This window comes from Triturus cristatus, chromosome 2_2 (assembly GCF_964204655.1).
Source record: "Triturus cristatus chromosome 2_2, aTriCri1.1, whole genome shotgun sequence".
Lineage (NCBI taxonomy): Eukaryota > Metazoa > Chordata > Amphibia > Caudata > Salamandridae > Triturus > Triturus cristatus.
Window position 1 is genome coordinate 849,078,418 of NC_140582.1, and position 20,815 is coordinate 849,099,232.

General features: G+C 44.4%; 1 protein-coding gene across 3 annotated transcripts in view; it reads right to left on the reverse strand.

The window, feature by feature from the left end:
* Positions 1–20,815, reverse strand: part of NSUN7 (NOP2/Sun RNA methyltransferase family member 7) — a 1,257,082-nt gene that overhangs the window by 133,013 nt on the left and 1,103,254 nt on the right. For all 3 annotated transcript variants that reach the window (XM_085642201.1, XM_085642202.1, XM_085642203.1), the window contains one exon: positions 319–436. In XM_085642201.1, the coding sequence (XP_085498327.1) occupies positions 319–436 (118 nt within the window). The remainder of the gene's footprint in view (positions 1–318; positions 437–20,815) is intronic.

Genomic DNA, 20,815 nt, shown 5'->3' on the forward strand with positions numbered 1-20,815 from the left:
ACTTCTTTTAGCTAAAGTGCCCCGCTTCATTCGCCACAAGATGGGCGGCTGCTCCCTGGCCGTGAAGGCTGCCCAGGCATGGTATGTCCTTCCGTTTCCACTGCGCAATACCCAGGACCTGTTGGCCTTCAAGAAACTTCTAAAAACCTACCTTTTCCCCTAGTGACAGCTCGATGACTCCTCTTGGACTCGCGCCGGGACACTCCTCGGAGTAGCTGGTTGCGTTATAAGAGTTTATAACATAACATAACATACTTAAAAAAGTTAATTTCCATTATTAAATAGTTGTGATTTCAATAGCATTTTTGAAAAAAGTACCTGTAAGCATGGTGCTTGTTTTCATCCACTCTGAATTCCAGTGCTTTATTCACTACATCTTCATTTTCTTCCTTGTACACGGAGCAGGTGTAGTAAACAATTGCCTGCACTTTATTAACTAGAAATATTTAAAACAATATCACCACAGTTTTACCTATGTTGCACCATCACTTTCAGAATGAAAAACACATTATTTAGTATTACAAAAATGAAATGAATTAACATGTAAACAATGACACACAAACCTGCTATAACCACCACAATAAGTGCAAAAGGGCCTTACTTGTTATGCCCATAAGCAATCTATTCCATATTCAAAATCTAAGATTAGAGCTCTTTTAACAATATTTTCCTCAAAAGTAAAAAACAAAAAACAAACATAACTTATCATTTTGAATTAAACAAAATATTTATTGGTGTAATCATTTTAAAAGTATAGGCTTTCATTTAGAGGTGGGCACAAAGTTCAAAGTTAGGCACTTGTGATTTTCCTGCCTATCTTTGCACTTTGTTGCAATTAAGAACTTAGCACGATTATGATTCTTGTCTGCTGTTTGCAAATGCATTTAGCATCAGTTATTAGCAAAATAAATGTTGCAATGGGCACAATAACTGAGAAAAAATATTTTTTTGCCTGTTATACCCCAATTTACACACAACATACAATTGTACACCAAGAATGGGGTTAGTTCCCACAGCTGCTCAACATATATCTCTGACAGGAACATGTCTCGTGAAGGTTATGTAATGTTATGTTATGTGTATTTGTAAAGTGCATTATCAACCACTAGGTTATCCTGGTGCTGAGAGTGTGTGTTTGCCTAGCCCTGCCTATGGGAGGTTAGTCAACTGAAGAGTCTGATCTTCAGCTTCTTGCAGAATTCAAGAAGTGAGGTGGAGGTTTTGATGTGGAATGGGACACCATTTCATACTTTAAGAGCGATGTAAGAGAATGCCTATCCTCCTGATCTGGATTTATGTATGTGCGGAACTGTGCATGTTGCAGTCTTGCAGAGCGGAGATGTCTAGGTGGTTGTTAGAAGGAGATGTGAATGTTCAGGAAGGTTAGGTCTGAGTTGTGTAGTGCCTTGGATGAGTGTGAGGAATTTGAATTGAGCGCATTTGTGTATCAAGAGCCGGTGGAGCTCCTGAAATGTGCTGTGATGCGAGTTCTGTGGGGAGGTTAAGGTTGAGTCTGGCTGCCGAGTTCCAAATGAAATGAACGAATAGAGGAAAGAAGGAATCAATTTATTGGTCCGTTAGTTAAAACTTTTACAATTTAAAACAAATACGACTTCTTCTTCAGCTAAAAACCTCTGTTCGATTTATCACTTATTAAGAGTACCATTATTACGTCCAAAATCATTAACATCATAAAATATTTTTCGGCGATAGATGATGCAAACAATAAAAAAAGTACATATTAAAAAACAAGACTTGTGCGAATCCATCTTGAAACATCAGCATTCAACACTCAGTACATCAAATACTAGCAGCAAAAAACTATGCTTTTTTGTCCCACAGCTGTGCAAACATCAGATTGGTATTAAACGTAACCTGTGCAAATAAGCAATGAGTTGACATTGAAGTACCAGTTATCAAAAGATTATAAAAATGCTTGCAGTTTTTTTATAAAGTGCCTTTTATACATAAAAAAGTTGACATTAAGGTACCAGTTATCAAAAGATTTTTTCAAAGTGCTCACAGTTTTGTCAAGTGGTTACTATGCATAAAAAAGTACAATTTCTCATGAATACCTACAAAGTGTAAGCATTTTCAAATTGAGTTGAGCCTGTTTTCAAGGTTAAAAATAAACAAAGGTGTTGATTAAGCACCAAAAATACAGTCTCACCAGAAACACAAGTTAAGCATTTAGAAAGTCCAAAATGTACCCTTTTCTTCCTTTTTTAGCATCTCTGGCTACAAAGGTAAGCGAAAATATTTAAATGTCAAACTTGCAGACCATTAGACCATTCACATTAATGGAGGCTGATGCGTTGGTGTTTTTTTATCGACTAAGCCCATGAACTTCATGAATTTTACACTAAGCACTAGATCCTCTCCTTGGAGCAGGCTATTACTTGTGAATGCCCTTTCTTTTAAAATAATATTTCAATAGCTGTTTTTGCTCCTCCATTAGCTCTGCACATATACACATGATGTGCATTATGTCCTACCTTAAGCGTATGCATACAAGCCTTAACCAAACAGGGGAATTGTGTAGAGTGGAAAAGCCGCTCAGTGAATAGCCCAGTAGTTCCGAATGATTTGTAGTCTTCTAGTGAGTTGCTTGTGGATCTCGGCATAGAGGGTATTCCAATAGTCCAACTTGCTGGTGAGTAGGGCATGAATGCGTTTTTCTTGTGTTCCTTAGGAGCCATTTGAAGATCTTCCTCAGCATCTTTAGAGTGTGGAAGCTGGATGCAGTGATGGTGTCGACTTGTGCAGTCATATTGAGTTTGCTGTTGATGATTATTCAGAGGTTCCTGGCATAGGTTCTAGGTGTGGGTCGGAGTTCAGCTTGTCACCAGTTGTAGTCCCATAGTGAGGTGTTCTTGCTGAAGATCAATACTTCTGTCTTGTCAATGTCGAGCTTAAGACAGTTGGCTTTCATACAGTTAGGGACTTCGGTCATGAAGGCTATGAACTTGTTTCTTGTGTTGAGGGTCTTACCCAAGAGGGAGAGTATAAGTTGCATGTTATCGGCATAGGAGAGGATGTTGATATTGCTTGCATGGATGACTTTGGCCAGAGGGATCATGCATGTGTTGAAAAATGCTGAAATAGCTGCCTCAGTCCGTGCGTGTGTAACCTCGCATCTGATTGAGAGTGGGCTCTGCAAAGACAATATTAACAGGGAAAGCACGATATTATCAGTGGCAATTATGACCTTAGCAGCCACAGGCCATGTTTGACGTCCAAATTATTGAGAGTCTGTACAGCCATGGGGTAGTGGTAATTTATGTGATCCACTATATTCCCCTGAAAATTCTTTTAACAGCTCTGATGCACAAAGGGTTTGGAGCTCCCTTATGCACCAGACTCATATTATGATCGCTAGAAAAATGTTTTCCAACAAGTAGCTTGTGAGCAACTAGTAGCTCTCCAACTACCTGTAAGTATCCTAAATGTGTGCAGTCCAGCCTACTAAATTAGATGCTTTTACTTGGTTGAATTAATATATATCCACCAAAAATTAAGCATGCATTCAAGACAAAAATGTATGTATGTTCAGAACTCATAAGTTGATGTTTGGAGAAAAATTGCTAAGTTTCCAAATTATACTTAAATTTTATATTTGAGTGATAACTAATGTAGAGCTCGGAAGACTTATTTCAAATTGTTACCTTGGTGCCAGGGGAACTGCAGCTGTGGCTGCTAAGTATTAGCCATATAGATGCAATGCACATTGCCAAAGCCTTTTTCACATTACTGCTGGCAGCCGTGCCTGATGCAGGGAGGTGAGCACTCCTGGTTACCTTTCATATTGTGCCAATAATGTAATCTTTAAGTTAGGTGTCAAGGGTCTAGCATATTCCATTCTCAAACCTCTGAGATGTTTAGATTACTATGGTAGGATACGCACACTGCACTCGCACCATGTCTACTATTGGGGAATCCAGTCAGACTCAGGTGTCTGGGTACAGTGCCCTTAGTTTCCAGGAACATAGGATCCTGTGTAAGGCTATGGAACTAAAGACAGGTAGTAACCCCACTATGTCATTCTTTTCTCATGGATATTCTCTTTCAAGATGACCTCCAGAATCCTGGAAGGCCACTGGGGGGGAAGACCTTGCTGAGGAGGATGATCTTACATGACAAGAGCAAGAGGTACTTAGTACTGCTGGCTCTGTCACTGGGCATGGCCACAAGGAGTCAGGCAAGACTCCCACCTATAGTGGGAGGTACTAAAGGTACAGAAGGGGTCACAGCAGTAGGCCCATTTTCTATACCCCTGGGTTGGTACAGAGGATAAGGAGGAACAGGTCCTCCTCTTCCTCATCCTCCTCACTTTCCTCAGCATCAGCTGCTGGGTCCATTCACTCTAATTTAGATGAGGCCATCCTAAATAGGGGGTACGACCTTTTTTTTTTTTTTATTTGTAGCACAGGTATAACATTTTACACAGTACAAAAATACAAAATACAAAGACGCAACCTGCCTAGCTTCAATTGCGCATATACAATATTCATAGTTCATAATCCATTTTAAAACAGAAAAAACATAATCCAAACATTTCATAAATAATTATTGCGCAAGGAAAAACATGATGGAAAGAAAAATAGAAACAAGATCAAATGTATTTTGGTTTTAGCGCTGCAGGTGCACCAAAAAAGAAAGCTCAAAACATATTAAAAAGCTCAAGTCCTGCTAAGTATTAAAAAACTCATGAATTATGGTAGAATAATACTTGATGAAATATTAGATAGAAAAACAATTCAATTCCAACACCGCCAAATTCTTTCCAGTTTGGTAAAGGAACCTACCCTTTTAGCATAAATAGATTCTCGGTTAAAGACTCTGCATTTTTTAAATCCATTGAGAGATTGTCGGGACCACTTTAGACTTCCAGTTTGCTAAGATAAGTGATCTGGCAATTAAAGTTGCAATAAAGGTAAATTGAAGTTGACCTACAGTCAAATCTTCACTCGTCTCTACTCTGCCAAAAAGGGCGGTAAGAGGGCTGGGAAGAAGAGTAGTTTGCAGTTTCTTACTGATTTCAGAGAAAATATCCTGCCAAAAATGTCCTAGGTGGCAGCATGTAAACCCGACATGGCGCCAGTCCCCCACTACCAGCCCACATCTAAAGCACCTGGGATCCACAGAGGGGAACATTTTATGGAGCCGATCCGGAGTTCAGTAGATCATCCATTTGCTGAACCATGCCATCCTTCTCAGATTAGCAGCCCTGGTCAAAGTGCAACCAGTAGTCAAGTTGATCTTCTCCAGGTGATCCAAGATCACCTGTTTATTCTCCACTGATTTGATTAATTTAAACCAGTTGCCTATACCTTTAATTTTAGATATAAAATGAGCCTTCCTCAGAAGAGCGCCTGGACAATCTTTTATGAAAGTTTGGCCTGTGCAGAAACGCTTAACCTGTGCGCAGCTAAATATCAAGAGACTGCTTATATTGGTCTTACTATTTCGTATCTGTTGCTAGGAAAGAAACCCTTCATTCCTATAAAAATCATGAAGAGTAAAAAAAAAACTATTTTGCCCACTGATCACAATTTTGACGTGACCACTGTAGCCCCAAAGGAACACATTCCTTTAATTTCATCTGGGGGTAGAGCGGCGGAATATCATAAATTCCCCATATTTTCTGGAAAAGCAGAGTAATTATCCTTGGGGTCTTAAAGCGTGTTTTTTTGGAAGTTTGGGTAAACGTAAAAAGGGTGCAAGGTCGATCTCTGATTCCTTAAGCATAGTTGAAAGGAGGAAATGGGCATCGAGCAGCTCCTCTGCGTTGTAGTAATTAAGCAAAACTAAAGGGGATGATGGACGGAGTGTTGAACATTGCAAGCACTCACCTCCAGTCAACTGATCTGGGTTTAATCCAGCATCATTCTTTAGCTCACTCCGCCACCCCAGTTCAGACATGGCCATATGCAAATCAGTCTTACCCTGTGCCTCATGGGAACAGTCCAGCCCGAACTGCCAAGCCATGTCTTCCCTGGACCGGTTTCTGACTAATCAGCCATCATCAGCCAGGCTAGCTTGAATCCAGTGGCAAAGTTAGCAACCCATGTCTGGGCATACACTGCCAACGTAGGGCGAACAAAGCAAAACCAAAGGGGATGATGGACGGAGTGTTGAACATTGAAAGCACTCACCCCCAGTCAACTGATCTGGGTTTAATTCATCATCATTCTTTAGCTCACTCCACCACCCCAGTTCAGACATGGCCATATGCAAAACGGTCCACCCAGGTTCGAAAACCGGGATATCCACATCTAACTGGACTACACCAAAAAGGTACAAGACCTGAGGAACGACTTCCAAGGTGTCAAGCGACGACTGCGGAACCTCCATATCAAATACAGCCTAATGTTTCCGGCCAGGCTCTGCATACAATATGAGGACAGGGTTCACTTTTTTGCTACTCCGTGTTAGGGGTCAGACGCCTTGTGCACTCGTTACTGGGATTGCTACTGTAGCATAGAGAATTGCTTGCTTGCCTTATGGTGACACACTTTTTACACGGTCCCTTAATGCTACTGTAGCATAGAGAATTGCTTGCTTGCCTTATGGTGACACACTTTTTACACGGTCCCTTAAGGAGGTGGAGTCTTCACAAGTTACCTCCTATATAAACCTTGGTTGGACTCGAATCCGGTGCTTGGCTTTCGGAGTTTGGAACCCTGGTCCACGCCCCTCCGTTTCCTGTCTGAGCGTTTGCTGTGTCCGTTAGGCTGAGGTCTACGCTAGCGGAGCAAACGGTGTTTCCTGTTTAAGTCCTCTGAGCTTTGCCTGGAAGTTTGTGTTGGTTTAGAGGCGCTCCCTTTATTTTTATGAGAGAGAAGTGTAGGAGTATTTAGTGCTGGCATAAAAAGACGCGGTGAGTTGAGTTTTCTTCATACCGCGAGTATCGTTAGCAGTATTCTGCTCTGCATTGACTCTCTCTTCCGTCCCGTGTATTGTATTTCTCGGCAATGCATTGTGGGTCTTGTAGTTAAGAACGGTGTCGTTCTGTTGCCTTTCCCCAATACTATCTGAGTGCCAGTTTGTACCCTTTGAATCCTTACGAGAAAGCTTCCCCTCTTGATAACTTTCACAAGTTACATTGTTTCCACACTTCTGAATCTTCCCGTAGTTTTAGAAGTAGTTTTGCGCGGCCGCGCTACTAGAAGTCCTGGGAGTGTAGTCAGACGTATACTTATCACGCTGCTTTGGACACTTCAGGATTCTCCTCTATTCCCTTGTACCCTTCCCCACTGCTGAGAGATATAACAGTTATCCACATAAAGCCTGTTATACCCGAGGTAACTGTTTCAGTCACAGATTGTTACCTTTGCTGAATGAAACCTGCCATATATTGGGACGCTGTGGCCTGTAGCATGATACCTGTCATCTTGCTGAGTCATGCAGATATTCTTCTCGACTAAGGAGATGTTCAGTTGGTAAGAGACATTGTGTGGTGTGTCATTCATATTGTTAGCAATTGCAAGTCTCCTTTATATTCTATGCTAGGGGAGGGGGGCCGCTTGATTAATGGTATCTTGCTTGTTCTTTCTGTAGATTGTCCCATTCTGTTCCTGTGGCCACCGATCAACTTGGGGTTCCACACAGCTGCCTCTACCTTACCACCCCACATCTCCGGGGGTTCCCCTGTAGGCGAGCATTTCTTTGATTACGGCTCGCTCATAGTGGGGCTTTAGGAGTGTGGGGACTTCCTCGTCGCTCCCGTGGATTGAGCTAGCAGTCATCGTGGTGATCGGCAACAGAAAGCCAAGCCCACGTATTTAGTCCACCTGAGCGACGATGGATTCTGAAGGGGCCACTTCTTTAGCAGAGAACCCTTCACGTAGTCCCACTGTAGAAGAGTTAGCGTCAGCTCTTATAGATCTCCAAAGAGAGGTAGGGAGACTTAGAGGTGAAAATCTTCAGCTCCACACAGAATTAGAGAGATACCGTCACAGGGAGAGCGCTGTGGCAGGAGAAACACCACAAACACAGAAGTGCACTTATATACAACCTGCTCGCTTTACACTTCCTCCTCCTTTGACAGATAATCCCACACCTAGTACCTCTAATCCTCCAGCAATTCAGGTGTCTGTGCAAACACAGAATCCTGTCCCGTTAGCTGTGCCTGAAAGATTTTATGGGGATAGCACAAAATGTAATGTGTTCCTCAATCAATGCCAACTACATTTTCTTTGTAAAGCTTCTGCTTTTCCAGATGATGCGGCTAAAGTGGCCTTTGTTATTTCATATTTGGGTGGCAACGCTGCCAATTGGGCGGTTCCTCTAGTAGAAAGTAATGACCCTCTTTTGTACAATTTTCCCTTGTTCAAAGATAAACTGAAAGGGTTGTTTGCACGTCATGCATATGTACAAGCTAGCGATAGTGAGTTACTTAGTTTAAAACAAGGGAATAGAGATCTCATCTCCTATGTAACTGAGTTTAACAGACTAATACTTGAAACCCATTGGCCAGAGGAGAAACGAACATCTTTATTTTATAGAGGTTTAAATGATGATCTTAAAGATCTTCTATCGCACATAGTAGATCCTCCTGAAGAATGCAACGCGTTCATTGATTTGGTGGTGAAGTTGAATCACCGAGTCACAGAACGGAAAGGAGACAAAGCCCGTGGCAACCTAGCACGTTTTTGGATAGTAAGAGGAGATAAAAAAGAAACTAAGGATCCCAAGGATACTAGTGAACCGATGCAAATCGGTGGAATGAGAAACCCATTGACAACAGAAGAAAAAGAGAGGAGAAGAAAGCAAAACCTTTGTCTATATTGTGGCAAAGGCGGCCATTATGCCAGAAGTTGCCCTGTGAAAACCAGTACGGGTAATAAGATAGCAGTGAGTAGTCAAGAAACAGAATACCCTAAGGGAAACTAGAGAACTTGAAGTATAGAGAGACCGTTTCTTCAAGTTGTTCTCATATGGAGGTCTCCTTAGAGGTAGCCAGTGTTAACGCCCCTGTAGCACGACATTTTACTATACCTGTTACGTTTATTGTCTCTGTACAAAGTCGAAAGACGCTATCAATCTTACTTGATTCAGGAGCTACGGGTAATTTTCTGGACATACAACTTGCTCGCACATTGAGAATACCTTTTCTTCCCAAGATCAAGCCTGAACCCATTAGAGCAGTGGATGGAACCGAGCTGTCTTCGGGGTTAGTAGCTTACCATACACCAGCAATAACCATGGTATGCAGTAACGGGCATTCTGAGGATATAGTGTTTGACTTAATCGACACTCCTAATTTTGGAGCTATTCTTGGGGTGCCCTGGTTGCAAGTTCACAATCCGCAGATAGATTGGAATGCAAGAAAAATCACTTTACGTTCAACCTATTGCATGTTACATTGTTATCAAGATGCTCAGGAGTGGGAAACCCCTTTATGTTGTGCTTTAGAAGCTCCAGAAATGAGACTCCCTCCTATGTATCATGAATTCAGTGAAGTTTTTGATGAGGAAAAGGCTTCTGTCCTACCTCCTCATAGGAGTTATGATTGTAGGATAGACTTGGTTCCTGGGGCAGACTTACCGGTGAGTCGAGTCTATGCTTTAACGGAGCCTGAGACAGAATATCTTCAACAATACATTTCGGAGATGCTAGAGAAAGGATTTATCAGACATTCAACCTCTCCTGTGTCGTCCCCCCTCTTCTTCATTCCAAAGCGTGAAGGAGGCTTAAGAGCGTGCCTCGATTACCGCGCACTAAACAAGGTGACTATAAAGAATAAATATCCATTACCCCTCATTTCGGTTTTATTGGACCAAGTGAGAGGGGCCAAGGTCTTTACAAAACTTGATCTCCGCGGGGCCTATCATTTGATCAGAGTCAAGGAAGGGGATGAATGGAAGACCGCTTTCGGACGAAATTCGGTCTCCTTGAATATTGCGTCATGCCATTTGGCCTCTGCAATGCCCCTGCGGCCTTTCAGTTTTTTATCAATGACATATTGCGCGAATATCTAGACCTCTTTGTAATTGTATACATTGATGATATCCTGATTTTTTCTAAGTCAGAACAAGAACATGTAGATCATGTACGAAAAATCCTGTTAAAATTGAAGGAGAATCATTTATTTGCTAAATTGGATAAAAGCACCTTCCACACGGATCGAGTAGAATTTTTAGGATTTGTCATTTCACCTGACGGAATACATATGGACCCAAAAAAGATAGAAGCGTTGGTCAAATGGCCTAGTCCTACCACGGTTAAGGAAGTCCAATCCTTTATAGGGTTTGCAAATTTCTATAGACGCTTCATTGATCATTTCTCAGACTTAATTGCTCCAATAACCAGATTGTTGCGGAAGGGCATGGTCTTTCAGTGGTCAAGAGAAGCGGAAAGTGCTTTCTCGCTGCTCAAACAGAAGTTCACAACCGCTCCTATCATTAGTCATGCGGACAATTCACAACCCTATTTTGTAGAGGCGGATGCCTCACAGTATGCGGTGGGAGGTGTATTATCTCAAAGGAATCCCACAACAGGCCGTTTACATCCTGTGGCATATTTTTCTAAAACACTTCTTCCAGCAGAACAGAACTATACCATAGGAGAAAGAGAACTCCTGGCTATAAAATTAGCCTTTCAGGAATGGAGGCATTATCTGTTGGGGTCGCCACATACGGTTACTATCTACACAGACCATCGTAACTTGCAATTCTTTAAATCCGCTAAAGCATTAACACCCAGGCAAATGAGATGGGTTTTATTCTTTAGTGAGTTTGACTTTGTTATAACCTATCGACCAGGGTCCCAACAAGGAAAGGCGGACGCTTTGTCTAGATTGGGAGTCGATAAAAGAATTATAAGATGCGAACCTCCCCCTCTCATTCCTTATCATAAAATTGTGGGAGTTATTGAAAGGGACAAGGTAACCAACTCTTTTTTGAATAAGTTACTGACAGCCTATGGAGATATTTCTCCGGTAGAATGGATGAAGGATCCACTGCACACGATAAGAGAAGGCTTATATCTTCATGAGACGAAGATTTATGTGCCTTTAAAAGATCTACAACTACAGATCATCATGTGGTGTCACGATAACTCCTTGGCAGGTCACCCTGGGGGTGAAAAGACCATACAATTGTGTCAGAGATGGTTCTGGTGGAAAGGGTTAAGTCAAGATGTGCTATGTAGCGGCTTGTCCAGTGTGTGCCAGACAAAAATCGTTGAGATCTGCTCCTGCAGGATTATTACACCCTACACACATTCCTCCCGTCCCTTGGCATACGTTGAGTATGGACTTCATTACGGATTTGCCGCCTGTGCAAGGTTACACTACCATTTTAGTAGTGGTAGATTTGTTCACCAAGATGGCTCATTTTATTCCTTTGAAAAAATTGCCATCTTCCAAGGAATTGACACAAGTGTTCATTGATCACATTGTTAAATTACATGGGATTCCCTCTGTGATCATAACGGATAGGGGGGCCCAATTCATTTCCCGTTTCTGGCAAGGATTATGTGCAACGTTAGGCATAGATCACAGATTGTCTACAGCCTATCATCCTCAGACAGATGGACAAACAGAAAGAACTAATCAAACCCTAGAACAATTCCTTAGATGTTTGTTGTCTACTATCACATCTAATTGGGTGAAGGCGCTATCCTTGGCAGAATTTGCATACAATAATTCCACACATTCTTCTACTGGGGTGTCTCCCTTCTTTTTTGCTCATGCACATCATCCTCGATTCCTTCCTTTTCCAGCCCCTAGTCATTTAGATAATATTCCTGCAGTGCAACAACATCACGATACACTACGTGACATTTGGGAAACTGCCACCAGGGAATTACAAAAATCCAAGGATGCCATGAAAATACAATCAGACAAAAACCGTAGGCCTGCACCTGATTATCAAGTAGGAGACAGTGTCTGGCTGTCTACTAAGAATTTACGATTAGCGGGGCCGAAGAAGTTACATCCCCGTTATGTTGGTCCATATAAGATTCTGAAGATCATCACCCCTGTATCACTGAAACTTGAGTTACCAGAGGACATGCAGATTCATCCTGTCTTCCACATCTCGTTACTCAAGGAATATAAAGTCCCTCTGAATCCTGAACAGCCACCTCCTCCTCTTTTAGTGGGGGGGGAACAGGAATATGAAGTGAAACGAATCCTAGATTCCCGCAGAATCAGGGGTAAGCTACAGTACTTGGTAGACTGGGTGGGTTATGCACCTGAAGATCGCTCTTGGGAACCTGCTGGGAATGTTCACGCCCCTGTCTTGGTACGTAGGTTTCATGCCCTCAATCCCTCCAAACCTCGTCCTGTAAGACGGCCTTTGGGTGGGAGAACTGTTAGGGGTCAGACGCCTTGTGCACTCGTTACTGGGATTGCTACTGTAGCATAGAGAATTGCTTGCTTGCCTTATGGTGACACACTTTTTACACGGTCTCTTAATGCTACTGTAGCATAGAGAATTGCTTGCTTGCCTTATGGTGACACACTTTTTACACGGTCCCTTAAGGAGGTGGAGTCTTCACAAGTTACCTCCTATATAAACCTTGGTTGGACTCGAATCCGGTGCTTGGCTTTCGGAGTTTTGAACCCTGGTCCACGCCCCTCTGTTGCCTGTCTGAGCGTTTGCTGTGTCCGTTAGGCTGAGGTCTACGCTAGCGGAGCAAACGGTGTTTCCTGTTTAAGTCCTCTGAGCTTTGCCTGAAAGTTTGTGTTGGTTTAGAGGCCCTCCCTTTATTTTTAAGAGAGAGAAGTGTAGGAGTATTTAGTGCTGGCATAAAAAGACGCGGTGAGTTGAGTTTTCTTCATACCGCGAGTATCGTTAGCAGTATTCTGCTCTGCATTAACTCTCTCTTCCGTCCCGTGTATTGTATTTCTCGGCAATGCATTGTGGGTCTTGTAGTTAAGAACGGTGTCGTTCTGTTGCCTTTCCCCAATACTATCTGAGTGCCAGTTTGTACCCTTTGAATCCTTACGAGAAAGCTTCCCCTCTTGATAACTTTCACAAGTTACATTGTTTCCACACTTCTGAATCTTCCCGTAGTTTTAGAAGTAGTTTTGCGCGGCCGCGCTACTAGAAGTCCTGGGAGTGTAGTCAGACGTATACTTATCACGCTGCTTTGGACACTTCAGGATTCTCCTCTATTCCCTTGTACCCTTCCCCACTGCTGAGAGATATAACAGTTATCCACATAAAGCCTGTTATACCCGAGGTAACTGTTTCAGTCACAGATTGTTACCTTTGCTGAATGAAACCTGCCATATATTGGGACGCTGTGGCCTGTAGCATGATACCTGTCATCTTGCTGAGTCATGCAGATATTCTTCTCGACTAAGGAGATGTTCAGTTGGTAAGAGACATTGTGTGGTGTGTCATTCATATTGTTAGCAATTGCAAGTCTCCTTTATATTCTATGCTAGGGGAGGGGGGCCGCTTGATTAATGGTATCTTGCTTGTTCTTTCTGTAGATTGTCCCATTCTGTTCCTGTGGCCACCGATCAACTTGGGGTTCCACACAGCTGCCTCTACCTTACCACCCCACATCTCCGGGGGTTCCCCTGTAGGCGAGCATTTCTTTGATTACGGCTCGCTCATAGTGGGGCTTTAGGAGTGTGGGGACTTCCTCGTCGCTCCCGTGGATTGAGCTAGCAGTCATCGTGGTGATCGGCAACACTCCGCAGGAGGTGAGACTGACTGGATGGATTTGTTGGGCCTGGCTGGACAGGACGACAACCACGGCTGGCAAAACAGGAGAGGAGGAGTGGACGGCAACGGAACCAACAGCGCCACACTGGAGAACAACGACTCAAACAACGGGACCTATCGGATGGAGGTCGCATCATGGTAGGGCCGGATGGCACCCTACTAACGGAAAGGGAGGCGATCCCGACACAGAACCAGTTCTCCCCGTTGTGTCTGGTGCAGGAGACTCAGTCGGAGAGAGGGGGTGCCGCCAGCCCAGTCGATGGGGATTCCTGAGACATTTGAAGGCCAGCTAACGAACTGAAGCATGGGGGTAAATGGCCATTGAAACTGTAAGTACGGGTCTTGGTCTGGATGGGTTTGAACCTGGCCATGGAGCACCTACTGGGGGGGCCCGAGCCCCAGGGACGACAGGGTGAGGCGGGAACGTTATTGGGGAGAAGGGCACCATTCCGCCACTCTACAGTTCAGACACTCCAACTGTAGTGCACTGGGGCGGCCTAGCTAGACCACTGGTCGTGCAGGGACGCGCAGTGCCAGACAGTTTGGCTATATCTCTGTGACTGGGAGGGTTATTTTTCTAGTGCAAGTTTTTCTATTGTGGATCGTAATAGTTGAATCAAGTTGGGGGGTGAGTTAAGGGGAGGGTGATGGCTGTGGGGCGGAGTTCTGAGTCCTCTGACCACAGTTGGGTTGTGAGAATGCAGTACTACTGCCTGTGGGAGGGGGCGGAGGGTTTGGGAGTTCACACTGTAATGTTTCATTGTTTCATTCCGGGAATATACTATGCTGCATCACTGCAGGCCCTCAGAGCTTTCAGCGCACGGGGTCACAATACATCACTGGTGGGTTCCTCCACATGAAAGACGGATGTCACCGCACAAACAGATATCAAACTCATGATAGGCGACAACCAGAAATATAGAATCATAACGTGGAATGTTAGGGGGCTTAACAACATGGTTAAACGGGTTCGGGTGGAGACATATCTTCGAAGATACGGGATCAGTATAGCCTTTCTCCAGGAGACGCACTTATGGGGAGACTGTCTTAAATACGTTCAACGCAGATGGAGAGGACAGTTTATCGCGACTTCCTACTCAGGGTTTGCTAGGGGGTGCTTATATGGATAGCACCTGGAGTCTCTTTTAAGGCAGTGAACACCAGACTAGATCCAGACGGGAGGTTTGTGGTGGTGAAGGGGACATTAGATGGACGATGCATATGTTTGGTAAATATATACACCCCGAATAGTGACGATGGGGAGTTTCATGGATGGGTCCAGGGTCAGCTAGATATGGACCCAGAGGTAGAGCTGATTATCGCAGGAGATTTTAATTGTGCCCTTGACGGAGAGCTAGACAGACACCCCCCCAGACCGGACGCCATACCTAAAGCGAGAGAGGCCATACGCCAAATGCTTCATAGCTACCTCCTGTTGGACGTATGGCGACACCGCAACCCCTGCTGTCAAGTGTACTTGTACCACACAGCTGCTGCCAACACATACAGTAGACTTGATTACTTTTTTATTCAGATGACATCGGCTCCCCAGGTAGAGGAGACGCAGTATCTGGCCCACTATCTGTCCGACCACTCCCCCCTGATAATATCGTACACTCTAGGCCGGCCACGATCCAAGGTACCGTTATGGAGACTAAACACTGGGGCCCTTACGGACCCGACATACAAAGATGCGATAACGAAAGGGCTAGATGACTATTTTGACCTGAATTTGGGTACGGCTGGCACTAGGGTGCTTGAATGGGATGCGATGAAAGCTGTGTTGCGAGGGGTATGCATGTCCACGGAGGTGGGGGTGAGGAGAGTGCTGGAACGGGATCTACACCACTGATGAGGAAGGGCTGGCCAAGTGGGCGGAACTATGACAGAGGATAGGGGACATCTGGGACTCACTGGGCAAATTCAATAGAACCACAAGTAGATGCCGTCGGTACACAGAGGGGGATAAGGCGGGACGCCTATTGGCGCGCCTGATTAGGATAGAGACGCCGCCTCACCCGATTGTGTCAATCAAAACAGAGCATGACCAGATGGTATATACACAACACGCGATCAACAGAGCGTTTACCACCCATTTACAAAAGATATATTCCGAACCCTGGCCCCCCACTGCACCTCGGGTAGTGGAGACCTTCCTTGCCGAGCTGGAACTGCCCTTTATTGATCCGGAGAGTCAGGAGTCACTGGGGGCCCCCTTTAGAGGGGAAGCGATCAGAGCGGCAATCGCCCATTTGAAGACCACGAAGTCCCCGGGGATGGATAGTCTAGCGGCTGAGCTCTACAAGGAGTATGCGAGGGTCTTAATTCCGAAACTCCTGGAAATCACGGTTGAGGCCAGTGATATTGGCATGCTCCCTGACTCCATGCGCGAAGCACTGATCGTTATGATCCCCAAACTAGGGAAGGACCCCATGCTCCCCAGTTCATATCGGCCAATCTCAATGCTGAACACAGATCTTAAAATTATCAGCCAAGTGCTGGCCAACAGGCTCCTTCCGTACCTTAGGCAGTTGGTACATGATGAACAGTCCGGTTTTATGCCTGGCAGGAATGCGTTGAGGAACATCCATTGTCTTGCTCACATTATGCAATCGTTGGAGGGTACGGCCCACCAGAGTACCCTGGTATTCCTTGATATCGAACAAGCGTTAGACTCGATCCACTACTTGTGGCGGGTGCTTTTATAGATGAAATTACTATATGCTCCCCCCATGGCAAGGGTTTGCACAGGTCGATATGTGTTGGATACCATCACAAGAGAAAAGGGGACGCGACAGGGGTGCCCGCTCTCCCCCTTGTTGTTTGCCCTGGCAATGGAGCCATTGGCTTGTCATCTCTGTTGGGTGCTTCAGGGACAGGGCATTCAAGTGGGTGGAACGGAACATATTGTATCATTGTAAGCCGATAATGCATTGGTGTATTTACACCAACCGACCAAGTCCATGCTGATGCTATTGGTGGTTTTGGAGCAATTCGCTGGGGCCTCCGGACTTTACATCAATACATTTAAATCACAACTATACGCGAACGGGCCGGTAGATGAAAGGGGAGATGCCTGGCTCCCTGAGATAGGGCTCCCCTGGGTATCGGACATACTACGCTATCTCGGGATATGGATAGCCAGAGATAAGGACATCTTCTACCACCATAATATGGGGTGATATATTAGGGGTCTTCAGGGCAGTATTGCCTTCTGGAACACACTTAAGCTCTCACTGATGGAGAAGATTGCCTTGATAAAAATGGTGGTTTTGCCTAGCTCCTCTTTACGATGCAGGGCTCCTTCTTTGAAATCCCTCATCGGGTATTTAACGAAATAGACGCACTGCTCATACAATTGCTATGGAACGGGAAACGGTGTCAGGTCAGCCTGCAGGTCATGAAACGCAACTGGGGCAAAGGCGGTCTAGAAATTCCAGACTTAGAACTTTATTATTTTACATCGCACTTACAGCATGCCATAGCATGGTTGGACACAGACCCTTCCTGGGAGAGAAACCTACTGGCGGACACGTATGGAGGCCGGCAGCTGGGTGCACTGCTTTGGCGGGTGGGGGGGTCTCAAGAGCCATGTCCTCCATTGGTACAGCTACTAGCGGCGATATGGAATCGTGTGATCAAGAGACTTATCCGAGAGTGGCCGTTCGCCCCGGATGTAGATCTCTGGCTTATGCCACCCTTCGCCCAAATTGAGCGGGTTATGTCGACTGACAAATGGAAGGAAGGGGGCTGCCTAATGTTGTCTGACCTATACCTGGAAAATAGGTTCATTACCTATCAGGAGGCGGTAGCTACCTTTGAGTTGGGACCGGGGCAATTTCTGCAATATGCCAAGATTGCGGCAACAGCACGGAAGTTATGGCCCTCTTTCCCTGAGGCCCCGGAACACACCCATATCCTGGTCACGATGATCGCTATGGCGGGAGGGAGGAAATTTATCACAGATCTCTACAGGGCACTGCAGGACGATAAAAAACTGGGGCCCTTAAAAGTAGAAGAAAAATGGCAGCGGGTGTGTCTGCAGGAAATTACATCGCAGGAATGGGAGAAAATCCACGAGAGCGTACGTAAGGTATCGGTCTGTAACAGATTCAAGCAAATACAGTATAATATAGTACATATGACCTACCTCTCACCCAGATGGCTCCACGCCATGGACAGTTCTAGGGATCCCACATGCCCCAGGTGTCGCCGTGCTCAGGCGGACTTCCCACATGTGGTATGGACCTGCCCAATAATTCAGACGTACTGGACGGAGGTCCTAGAGGACCTACATAGAATAACGGGATGGACAATTGCCATGGATCCGGGCGCATGTCTCCTCGGTCTAATCCCCAGTGATCCTAAACGTAAGACGAGTAGACGGTTCCTGGTGTTGGGGATCATAATAGCTAGGCGACGTATAGCAATACACTGGTTGGCTCAGCAGGGGCCGCAGATAACATCCTGGAGAACAGACCTGAGAGAATGGGCACTGGCTGAGGAGGGGGATATGCGCAGCACTAGAAGAGATGACAAATTGCCGGAGGTACTGCTGGCATGGGGGTGATGGTACAGGAGATAGAGGGGCAGGCCCCACGTTCCACACAGGTATCACTTGATGAGACGCACTCCACTAGGACGGTGACCCACAGTCAGGAGGGGAGACAGGAGGAGACCCAAGACGGTTCTTAGATAACTGGACCTCAAGATGCATGGACCCGGCAGGGGGGGAGTTTGGGGATTGAAGGGGGGAGTTCGGGGGTGGGTTTAGTTAAAGTTTGGTTAACGCACACCAAAACCTTGTCTGTTTGAGAAACCTCTCTGGACTAGAGTGTATGTCTATACTCCTGAGTTTACAATTGGAATGTTCAATGTATCATCTATCGTGTGAGAGGAATGTAATTGTATATGAACATGGTCTATACCTTCGAAAGAACAAAACTTAATAAATAAATAAAAAAATCTTCCAATCTGGTGGTTACAAAAATCCCAAGATATCTTATTGGCTTGGCTACAATATAATGTTCCGTATGGCAGGGGGCAAAATATCAGCCGTGCTGTTAAAGAAAAGCACCTCTGTTTTAGAATGGTTGATTTTATATCCTCCAATATTAGTAAACTCCCCAATTTTATCCAAGGCTCTTGTTAAATTATCTCTATCTCCTGCTAGATAGAGCGTCATATCATCGGCAAAGAGCTTAAGTTTTGCCGAACCCGTTAAGGGAGCAGTTATAGTGTCATCCTGCCGAATAGCACATGCCAGAGGCTCAATAAACAGGGAAAATAAGACCGGAGAAAGCGGACAGCCTTGGCGTGTCCCCCGGCTGATAGAGATTGTACCTACGATATCTCCATTGATGATTATGGAGGCTTTTGCATTAAGGTACAGATTTTTCACCGCATGACGGAATTCACTTGGAATCGCGAATTTCTTTAAGATTTTAACTAAAACCTGCCATTGTACTCTGTCAAATGCTTTTCCAGCATCAAGCATTATTACAGTCACCTTAGTTTTACTAATACAACAATAATCGATCACCTGCACCAAATAATGAGTATTTGAAGCCAATAGTCTGTTTTTGAGAAAGCCGTTCGATCAGTGTAGGGGCGACCTGCGCAAGTCTATTTTTCAAGATTTTAGTAAAAATGTTGTAGTCAGAGTTTAATAGACTGATAGGCCTATACGAGTTGAACTCATCTCCTGTTTCCCTTTTTTAACAAAGCTTACTACCGCAGCTTGAGTGAAATTTTCTGGAACTGGGCCCCTCCAAGAATCCAGTTGAATAGCGTACTTAGAAATACAGCAAGTTGAGGGGATCTTATAGATCTCAGATGGAATTCCGTCTGGCCCGCAGGCCTTATCAGCCAGAGAAAGATTGATCGCCTGGGTAACTTCGTCGAGGGAAATATCTGATCGCAAGAGCTCCTGCGCCTCAGATGATAGAGTAGGGATATGTATCTTATCGAGTCAATCTAGAGCGACCTCTGGGCTGGTATTATGTGTCTCGGTATAGAGGTCTTTGTAGTGATTAAGAAAAACCTCTGAGATCTCCGTGGGGAGTGACGTAGAGCACAGAGTAGTTGGATCTAAAAAAAAATGAGGGTGGTTTGAATTTGATCTCCTTTTTGCAGACCAAGCCAGAAATTTACCTATGTGCTCGCTTTCCTCGTATCTTTTCTGTAGAACTGAGTCATGGTGTAAAATTTCTTTGGACACCAAAAAATCAAGTAAATTGGACTTGGCACCAGTGAGTTTAGCTTTCCTTCATGGAGTTGGCATAGCAAGATATTCTGCGGTAATGTGGCTAAGCTTTCTGGAGCTGAGATCATAGAGAGGTTTATTTTTCCTTTTAAAGGCCAAAAATGCAATCACCTCACCTCGAAAAACGGCTTTTAAAGCATTCCAGACAGAAAATGTGGAAGTGGTGTTGATATTTAAGTATAAAAATTCTCTAGTGCCAAGCGCATGTGCTCGACCCATTGTTCATCAATAAGAAGTGATTTATCGAATATCCATCTGGGCCTAATTTTCGTTTGAATCTTAATTTCAAACTTCACAGTGATCAGAGCATGATCTGGAAAAGGATTTTCACAAATCTCAGACTCAGTCTTTAAACGAGTATGTGAGATCCAAAAAAAGTTGATCCTAGAAGAGGAATGAAATCTACCTGAATAACAAGTATATTGCCTTTTGTCTGGATATTGGTCCCTTTAATAGTCTACTAGCGAAAAATCCCTTATAAGATCATGGTATAGCTTTCTGGATTTGGGTTTAGTTTGTTTCTTATTGGCCAAAGAGCAATCTACGGCTGGGTTAATCAACAAGTTAAAATCCCCCCTTAGTACAAGATACCCGGATTGAGTTGTTGCAAAATCATACAGGGGCTGTAGGGATAATGGAGAGTCCTCAATAGGGCCATAGTAACTCGCAAAGTAAAAAGGTTGGTCTGAAATCTTCATCTGTACCCAAAGCCACCTGGCACTATGGACCATCAAGATCTCGCATTGAAGTTTCTTAGCTACTAAGATAGTAACCCCTCTAACAGCTGCCAAAACCTTGTCCTTAATTCTAAAGTCACTAAAATTTGCAATAATTGTTCTTGGGTATATAGCATTGGGGTACT